The 10,216-nt window shown below is 36.7% G+C and overlaps 1 protein-coding gene across 5 annotated transcripts in view; it reads left to right on the top strand.

The window, feature by feature from the left end:
• LOC105268851 (uncharacterized) overlaps window positions 1–10,216 on the top strand; it is a 36,184-nt gene that overhangs the window by 14,936 nt on the left and 11,032 nt on the right. For 3 of the 5 annotated variants that reach the window (XR_892383.1, XR_892384.1, XM_011308711.1), the window contains exons 2-4: window positions 1,404–1,799; window positions 8,950–9,412; window positions 9,800–10,123. Coding sequence is in view for 3 of the 5 variants with exons in the window: in XM_011308711.1 (XP_011307013.1) it covers window positions 1,555–1,799; window positions 8,950–9,412; window positions 9,800–10,123 (1,032 nt within the window). In the remaining 2 variants the exon portion in view is untranslated. Of the gene's footprint in view, window positions 1–1,403; window positions 1,800–2,775; window positions 2,896–6,191; window positions 6,335–8,949; window positions 9,413–9,799; window positions 10,124–10,216 lie in introns of those variants that run through there. The other 2 variants (XM_011308713.1, XM_011308712.1) reach the window with 2 other exon arrangements.

Genomic DNA, 10,216 nt, shown 5'->3' with positions numbered 1-10,216 from the left:
GGGGGGTAAGTCACTAAAGTTTCGTGCAGATAGGCAATTAACGTGGTGATCCGGTGAAGTGCGAGAGGTGCATGAGGCGAGTGCAGAAAAAGTTTAACGAGAGAAAAAATAGTGGGGGAGGCAATTGGGTGGAGTTGAATGAAAGTATTACGTAATGGTTATGTTGATTCATTTTTTTAAGGGGTTTTATTTTGGGATCATTGAACTCCGGTTTTTCAAAAATTTTTTTGAGATCGGTATCAAGTTTGGGATTTTTACTTTGTGAATTAAATCGTTATAAAATAAATTTGTGGGGGAATGAGAGAAATTCAGGTTTTTTGAACCTGGAAAATAGACTCATTTTATGTAGCTCTAGTTTTTAATTTTTTTAATTCTTTACCCACGTTTTACAAATACAGACGGAAGTAAATTAACGAACGAGGGGTTGGAGGGAGGTAAATATTTGTAGACGTACATTTGCGGAAATTTTTGAGAGTTGAAAAATGGGTCTTTGAGGATTTAAAAAAAATCACCCATTGCCGGGTAAAGGTGTAATTAACAAAGAATGTAAAAGTGCGCTTCTCATCTTTCTAATTATTTTTTTTTGTTGTATGAGTGTAGAGATAGCTAGGGAATGTGAAATTAAAGTGTAGAGGTCTCTAAAAGTCAAGAAAAGTTTGACCATGAGGGGTAGAAAAAAAAAAGTTGTGTGGATGGAGGAGATGGAGAATGGAATGAGGTATGAAAGAGGACGGAGATAATGCCGGTGACCTGAGGGGTATTTTGCTCTTGGCACACTTACAAGTGGGGGTGGTAGGGGTGAGGGGGCGAGGGGATGGTTGAGGGGGGCTGATAGGGTGGTAGAGGAGAGGTTCGAAGAGTCTGAAGGCTGATAATACGGGAATATAGGGAGGGTGGGAACAGAAAGACTTCCTGTCTCCAAGAAAAATAAAATGGAAGGGGATGAATTGTTTTATTCATTTTGGAGTAGACGCTTGATTGGAGAATTTCAACGAGTCGAAATATCAACTTACTCTGTCTCCTTTTGAGATACGAGATGAGACATTGGGGCTGGCATCGATTGATGTCGCAAATTATCCGACATTTTTCATTAAACTCTCTTTTAATATCAATGCCGAGTGCTCTCCAGATGATCAATAAACTTATTGGAAAATTTTTCAACTTCACTTTATGGGATAAATGGGGAAATGCATCTTTGGAATTTTCTTTATTGGATTTTAAAGGTGCTCGATAAATTTATTGAATAATTTCAAGTGAGCACGAACGAGTGATAAAACTTCATCATCAGACTGTATATTTTTTTAAATTTTCCAACAATTTCCGAGTGAATGGAAAATTCAGATATCGATTATTTGATAAATATGTAATTAAGGTGGAGTTTAATAATGTTTTGTTGGTTTCAGGAGTTGGAGATGCTCGAGTGAAGTATCCTTTGATGACTGGAAGATAAAAAGTGATAAAGAATCTATGATTGAATGGAAAAATAGCGGAAGAAGTGACGGGTAAAATAATATTGGGCGACTCGATATTGGTAGGAGGACTGGGTGATAGCTGATGTCCGCCACGAGTTGTGCCCCTGTTGCTCCTGGAAGGTGCTTGTGGGCACAAAAAACGGCGCCTCCAAGTGTCATCAAGGTGCTTAGACCACCACCGGGGCTGTGCCAAGGGCGATCGCACTATCGCTGTAAAAAAATACTGAATAATTATTGTTATCCGAGTTACCAGCGGCTGTTCGGAATAAAACACTGCTGGATACGCCATTACTCTGAATGTCTTCACACATCCAAAAGGCGTGCTTGGTGAGAAATCAATCAATACTTTAATTAATCAATCACTCGAGAGGCCATTCTCAGTTTAACAATTCTGCATTCTATCCTCCTGCTCCATTTTTACATTTTTGGGATGAATTTCATGGGTTTTTCATTGGATAAATTGAACTTTTTAATTAATTTTAAGTCGTTTTTCATCGTGATTCTCGCAATTAATGACAGAGCGAATGAACTTATTTATCATAATTATATAGAAACTGGGTTTATTGAATAACAAAAAGACAGAAATAACAGCTGAGTGCCCTCTCCAACGCAAACTTGAGTGAATGGGAAAAGTTACGATAAAGTGCACAGTTCCACCTAATCTCTCGTTCTCTTTCACTCCTGCTTTCTTCAATTCGAGTCCTACCCTGTCCTTTAGCAACTCTTTCCCAGCAACTCGAAATTTTTGGGTGTTAGTTTCTCGGGACACTAACGATCCAGTTTGTTGGATTGTTCGGCGCTCGCTGGAGATACATTGAATGAAGGGACACAAGGCGTATAATAAATTCAGTTACCCTTCGACTGTTACCTGACTCATTCCCTCTCACACTCCGTATTCGACTTATGGAATGGCTCGACAGTTTTGCACAGCAATCAAAAATAGAGCCACTCTGATTGTCAGGCTCATTTATTTTTCATAAACCGAGAAATAAATTCCACCGATTTATCCCAGAATTGAACTCATTGTTCATTATTATAATTTCTCGTGAATTTTCATTACCTCCGAGGAAATATATATAGAGATGAAATATTCTCATCCAGATCAATCCTCTCTGCCGAGCTCAATCAATCGACCTATAATTTTTTATCAGTGTCTATTGATTATTCTGTTGATGAGATACATTACAATGGGGGCAGGGAGGCTCTGGCTCATTACGCAAATGCACAAATATTTATTCAGTGAAAGATTTGAGCGGCGACAGTTTAAATTCACTGAAAATATTCCTATTATCTTCTTTTTTAGCGTAAACTCGCGAGAGCATCAGCTGGCACGTACGATGGATTATCGTCGTAGTGTAACAAGACAAGATTTTAGTCATCGACGGAATATAACGACCATACAATCAGCATGATACCTCCCTCGGTAGGCATTTTTTTGTTTCATGTTTATTTTACAAATTTGTATTGTTTTTTTTTTTAACGCTGATTTATTCCCCATCTCCGTCGTACCGAGGACAACTGCAGAGTTAACAACTGATGTTGATTCGGTTGTATTTCATGTTTTTTTATTTTTTTTTTTGAATTTCCTGTTTGATCTGTTCACTTCAGAAACGATGGAAGTCAATATTTATGGACTAACTGGAGTGGAAGAGAATTCAATCGATCATCACGGATTATATTCCAGTCGAATATGAATGAAATGGATCAGGAATTTTTCGATCAGATTTTCCAACTTTATCACTGTGCAAATGGCGAATGGCAAATGGCAAATGAACATTATCAGAGTGATGAGTCCTTTTTTTACGGGTTTTGTCACCATTATTTAATCATTGAGTTTATCTAGATGTTGTCTTCATGTTGTTATACTGAAAACAATCGTTTGGTCTTCTCAATCAGCATTGTGCTGAAGCCCAACGATATTACACATTTTATCTCCAGCCAGATGTTGACAATAGCAGTTTCTCTCAGCAATTACAATCCAACCGAGACAGGTTGAACACATCAAACCCACATACCTCTCACCATCCACTCCCTCACCAGAAACTTGTCAAACATTGAGCCCAGAAGTTTCAGGGCACGCTGCACTCCAGTGGAAAATCATGGTGCAGTTAAATGCCATGTTTCAAACGAGTATAAACCCCTCAGAGGGCAATTCACCTCGGAATGCATTTTGCATTTCAACTTCCGGTTTTCTTATTTTTCTTATTTTCACTCATCTGTGATTTTCATTCCTTGGAGGAAGAGGGGAATCGCTGATTAACCGTACGAATCATGATTATCATGGTTCTGCCGGATATTGATTATCGATTAGTAAAGTACACATCGGTGGATGGAATTCAACCAATAACTATCTTGTGCCTCAAACAAAATATCAGTGGTCATAAATTTTCATTAGGCATTGGCCAGTGTCAACGTTCCGCTTTTCTCCCCGCATGATGGATTTTTATGGCTTTTATTTTAATGCAGTGTCATGGGTTGAGAGGGTTTATTTGTTTATCTTGATTTGTTTTTCGGATTTTTTTTTTTGATGAGGGTTTTTCATGGTTTTGGGGAATAGTTCCGCCAGAATTAGGTTCAGGGGATTTTTTATATTCTGAGCCTTTAAACTGAAATGACTGTCGATGCTGTTTTTTTTTATCTTCACATTTTGACTTCATCCATTTATTTGTAATAGCTCTCAATTTTAAGTCCCAGCTGTGCCAGCTTGTTACGGATTTAATATTGATTGTGGCTTATGTACTGATGAGATTTATTGGTTTACCTTGATTTCGTTCTTTTCTCCTGGATTTTTACGCTCTCGTTAATAGGTTTTCAGAGTACCTGTGGAAGGAATAGCTTCAGGATATTCATTTGAATTATTTTCTGGTTATTTATCGCCGATTTTTTCATCAGATTTCCCTTTAACCCGAATATCTTCCACTTTGTCATGATTTCCATACTTTCTTTATATCCCTCAGAAAATCCACTGGACTTGAACTCTCGACTCATCTATTATCGATTATTGATTACCCAAGAGATAGTTATGGTGGGTAAAAATGTCAGCAGTGGTTTCCAGAAAAAATGGTGATTCGGAAAAAATCGTTTGTGTCCAGAGTGTCCAGCTAGTGGATATTCCCCCAAAAAAGTGTACAAAGTGTGATATCATTGTTTATTCCCGGAGATTAGGACATTTTTCTCTTAAATATTAGTTACGAGTCGTTGGTTTAAAAAAAAAGGCCAGGAATACTCTTCCAATCCTATCTAGGCAATTGTGGTAACCACGAGTGTATATTTTAACCACAAATCCCACACGCGTATCTGAAAATTTGTTGGAAATTCATGGACCAAATACCGTTTGCATATAGGAATAACCCGGGGAATATCTCTCTGTGTGAGATATATCAGTTTGTGGGAGCCTCTGAGTTATGGAAGAGTGAGAAGCACTCATGGAAATCCAGGGATGTAGAACTTTTGCGAGCCTTCAAGCATTCATCTCGCATTACTTCATGCTTCTATATATATATTTTTTTCTTTCTCCACCTTCTACCTTTTTGTTCTGTTCCAGTTTTAATGGCGCACCTATTCTCCAGCAAACAAGTGAAGAATGAATCGCAAGTTGAACTTTTTCCTATCACAATTGCAGTTCGACGCCTTTCAAATGTCTTCTCTATGATTCCTATTGTTCCAACGAATGATCGCTCTATTTCAAATGCTTCAAATATTGGATATTCCAATAGTTCAAGTGTATTACACTATTTATAAATAATCCAACAGGAAAAAGTCGTGAAGAGTCAGGTTCGTAAAGTCATGAGTTAAATTTTATCGTTTTGGTACAGATGGCTTGGGGAAAAATTTTTGTTGATCGTTCAGCAGTTTTCTCATCCGTTATATCTAACGACTATTTATTTATAATCACTGTCGTCATAGATCTGTTTTTAATTACCTCGAAATAGACGATTAACCGGGTGAAAATAGCACGTAGGTATTGGCCTTTCACTTCTCGAGCTTTTTTCAACTTTAATTGTGTCTGTTGCGTCGGAATACTTCAAAGGGTATGTTACATTATTTGCGGTGTCCTCTGTGTTATACCTGAAGATCAGGAGATTGTGTGGTCGTTGGGGATATTATTCTGGGAGACAATCCGATATCTACGACCTCTCAGACACAGGTTGTTGATGTACCACAATTGACGATTCAAATCCACGAGGTCGTTAACAATGTATCATATTATCAAAGTTATTGTGATTAGTGCAGATCTCTCTTTGAACTTGTTGAAAGATTTTCAGATAAATTCGAGATGTGGAAATTCATCCGGCAAATTGTGTCACTCATTTTTAAATGAGTCAAATTGAATTTCTTCAGCGATGTAGATTCATTTCTTTCACTTACTCCTCCAATCAGTTAAGTGCCCCCTTTTTTTCCGAATAATAAACGTCAGTGACTCATTAAAAATCATTTCCCTCAGGTGTTGGGATAATAAAAGCGTTGGGAAAGGGCGAGGAGATGCTTGTTTGAGGGTCTCATAAATGCGTTGTTGTCGTTTTGGGAATATGAGAGAATTGATGGGTTGAAGTAGATCTGAATAAATCAAGAGATCTGTCCAGGCTTTTATTTAACTTTCTCACATATTCATTGAATAACTCGCTAATTCTTTATCACTTGGTGGAATTAATTTGCTGTACGGGAATTCAGGCTGTTTGTCTATTCTACGAATGTACATGGTAGGAACACTGATTTCAGGGGCTTGAAGCGACATTGAGTGACAGCAAAAAGAAATACGGCGACAAGGTGAATGCACTTCTGTCTGCCTGGACTCAAGTCACCAATTACATTCCTACCGCAAGCCCAGAAGACACCCAGAAGCTCATAGAATGGGTCCACAAGTAAGTACTAATATTTCCATTAATTTTCCTGTCATTGTTCCCCAAAATGATCCCATTAAAAACCAAATTTCCCATTTTTATAAGACAAAATGATAAATTCCACCCTCGGAGTCTCAGATATATCATTTGTTTAAACAATTCTCCGAAATCCAATTGAACTTCCAAGTATTTCGTATAAATAATTCGTTTCATTTGTTCGTTAAAAATGTTCTGAGAGCGAGGGTAAAAAATTTTAATCATGGCGCAAGATATTTGGTTATTAAAATAATGGTAATGCACACATTTAGTTTTTGGGTTTTATGAAAAAATGGAAAATTGCACTGTGGAGCTGTTTTCTACGGGGAAATTGGTTGAAGCCTAAAAGAGACAAAAGACCGCAGAGGAAAAAGGAATGAAAGATTGAATTATCGTTCTATTTGATATGCTAATTCCACGAATCCAATTAAATTATGCAAAAAGCCGCATCTAGTGCTCCATTCAGGCTTACTGCGTAGCATCCGGGAAATAAGAAACCATATAAATCCTTGGCTGTTGTTTTCTTTTCTATTTTTAAAAAGGCTCTTTATGATTTCTATTTCCTTCGGGTTTCAGGATTTTTTTTTACTCGGTTTTACATTGAAAATGAAGTCCCAGCTTCATTTTTTTAATTACTTCCTTTTCTATTGTTTACAATATTTTTTATTGCGAGGAGTTCGTTAAAGTTTGTGGTCCGGAGGTAATGCGTTTATTTTTGTGGGAATATTTTTATTATGTGGAGGTAATAACCATGAATTCTCTGCGTTTAGTTAAACGAAGTTCACGGGTTGTTATTTTACATTTTGAGTCTGGGACTTCAAGAAGGCTTACACATAATATTTGGAACTTCGAGGGGCATTCAGACATTGTTAATTTAAATTTCTTAGGATTTGTTCGAGTTTGAAGTTTGTTTCTTTGGAATGATTACTGAGAATATTTTTTTTTTTGAGATGCTGCGAAGGATTTTTTTTTATGAGTGAAGGCAATTCCAGTTCTATGGATAAAATTCTATTATTATCTCCGAAAATTCTGTTTTTGCGAAGGCAATTGACGACTGCATTTGAAACCCCAGTGGAAATTTTCACGTCGGAAAAGTTTGATGTCGGATTTTTCAGGTGGAAATATAAAAATAGCATCTGACATTCTCGACTGCATTTCCATTGACTCTCGGATGGAAACACTCGATTTTTTTCTACAATACAAAAATATTTTCATAGACAAGAACAATCCTTCGACAAGACTAATTATACGTGCACTGTATCTCAATCATGATTGCTCTGACGGAACCAATTAAAAAATCATATTTCATCCCCCGACTATTATTTGTTTTATGATACCCCAATTATATTTCACATTTATTTCTGCATCCACTGAAAATCAGACAATTGATTATTAATTATTGAAGGCCTTCACCAACATCTGCCAATTAGAATTTTGTTTCTGCTTATAAAGAACAATTTGAAAGCTGCTTTGCAAACATTTTAATTCTGATGATTGAATTTTGCTTTAGCTCATCTAGAATTCGTCAGAATCAGTCTTCTTTCTAATTAAAAATTTGAAGTAATTACAATGGAAACTCCTCTATGAGAATATTTCCACCTGAGCATTAAATTTCAACTCGACTTCTCTTTCCCTTCATTACTGGACGCTAATGTGTTTTCCTTCATTATTATTCTCGAATTTACGCTTCAACCTTGAAATTAATAAACTGTAAACCCAGAGAACATGTTCCATTCATTGAAACGTGATGCGGGACTGTTTCTATAATCACTTAGAAAAAAATCCTATTTCCATTCGATTTTTTTCACGTTGCAATAGCTTCTGCACGTCTCTCCTTGAATTCATTGAAAATTATTTAAGTGCTGCATTCATCTGTGGATTCAGTACTAACTGGGTTTGAAATTCTAAGTAACATACATTTTTTTTTTTTAAATCCACGCGAGTCACGTCAATTAATTTTTAGCTGCATTAACTGGAAACTTACGGCGCGTCAATTACTTCTTTTCCAGTTTTTTTTATTTTTTCCGCAGATGTTTATTAGCACCTACAGTCAAAACCTAGTAAAATTCATGGCGCAGAAAAAAAGCTGAATAGGTACAAGGTCTCCAATTACTGAAAGCTCGAAACACGTCCAGTCGTATTATTTTCGAATTTCTACTTCCACTAAAAGCTCATTACATGCAATCCTCAGAACTAGGAGAATATGTTTTATTTAGCGAAACGTGACATGAACGGTTTCTGTATTGAACAAGAAAAGCTTTCTCCACATTTCCCTTACATTTAAAAGTCCGTTTTTTAATTATCTCATTCTAAATCTATAAGAATCCCTTAAATTTCGATCACCTGTTCCCATCGATTAATTCATAAATCCCCAGTAAACCGTAGTATCTCGTAAATAAAAGGAGTTACAAGAATTTTCATGGATATCATTTTTGTAGAAAAATTTCCGGACTAGAAAAAAGATTTGCAAAAAATTTCGCTATCTCTCCTCATTTAGGAGATATTGATGAATAATTGGGGCTGAGGCAAATGGCCTTGTGACTTCGACAGGGAAATTTTGATAACAAGTGTCGTGAATTTAATTTCTCTCGTTTTTTCAGGCACACCCTGGATCTGGTACTACGTGGGGAGTGGCCGAAATTGACACAAGCAACAAAAACTCATCTAGGCGTAACCCTGCAGAGGTGTGCAAATCATCTTGCCCAACACCCTGCAGCATCAATATGTACATCGCTGATATCATTCGTCCACAATCCATGGTCAAATCCAGTATTAGTGAAAATAATTAGTCGTACAGCTGACGAGGACAGAAACGACGATGTCGAGGATGAGGAGGACTTTTGTTGTTCGGAAAAGGGCGAATTATTAGTAATGAGGTTAAGAATATTATGTGAGGAGCGGTGTGAGGACATAGCAATACATCTTGCTGCTGCTTGCGTTCGTACCCTCAGAAGAAGCGAACGCTTGCAGGCGTTATCGGATACTCAGCACGTTCAGTACATGATTGATCTATACATTGTTATACTGTACAAACTAAAACGCACTAAAGATATACTCGCTCAAGTAAGTACCTTTATTACATCATTTTTACATCATTATCGCTTTTGAATTCTCTGGTGGAGTAATTGATTTACATGAGTTCAGAAATTTTATCTATGATTTTTTGATGATTTTTTTTCTCTCCAAGGACTTGGGAAGAAAAATTAATTATTGCTAAAATCGATTTCCTAATCAAGCAATTATTGATTTAGCATATATTTCCCTTTACAATGATTTGAGAATTTTTAGACAAGTAAAAAAGCAAAAAATGAGAGAAAAATTTTCGAAATTGAAATAATGTCTGTATTTTATGACGTTTGTGGACTCATATTCTATTTCTCTATTAATCAACAGCGGAATGATTGAAAGTTTTTGATGGTATAATGAAATATCTTCTATAAAACTTCACAGTTAAAATTAATGGACTTCAATAATGGGCTGGGGATACTCCAGAGATTAAGCGGTGAGAAACCAACAAAGTACAGAACTGCGCGTATTTGGAGGCTATCGCCTAGAGCAGCCGAAGTTGTTGCACAGTATTTGGCAACAGCGGGCATGGTGGGATCCATTTCTGATATTGGGAGTAATGTACTGGAGGAGATTTTCAACTCATGGGCTAAATTGTATTCCAAAAATTCAATACAGTCAACACTGCCGGAGATGATCAGAAAATTAATTGAACCAGCTGAGAGTGCCCAGCACATATACCTGTTCTGCGCTGTCCTCTTGAAGCATGTGAGTATTTTCATTAATCGCCACTCAATATTTTCAATAATGCTTTCATCTCCGAAAATTTCCCATTAAATTGATCCCCAAAGATAGCGCCTG

This window comes from Fopius arisanus, unplaced genomic scaffold, assembly GCF_000806365.1.
Source record: "Fopius arisanus strain USDA-PBARC FA_bdor unplaced genomic scaffold, ASM80636v1 scaffold00062, whole genome shotgun sequence".
In the NCBI taxonomy this organism is placed as follows: Eukaryota; Metazoa; Arthropoda; class Insecta; order Hymenoptera; family Braconidae; genus Fopius; species Fopius arisanus.
This window is presented reverse-complemented; position numbering and strand designations above follow the sequence as displayed.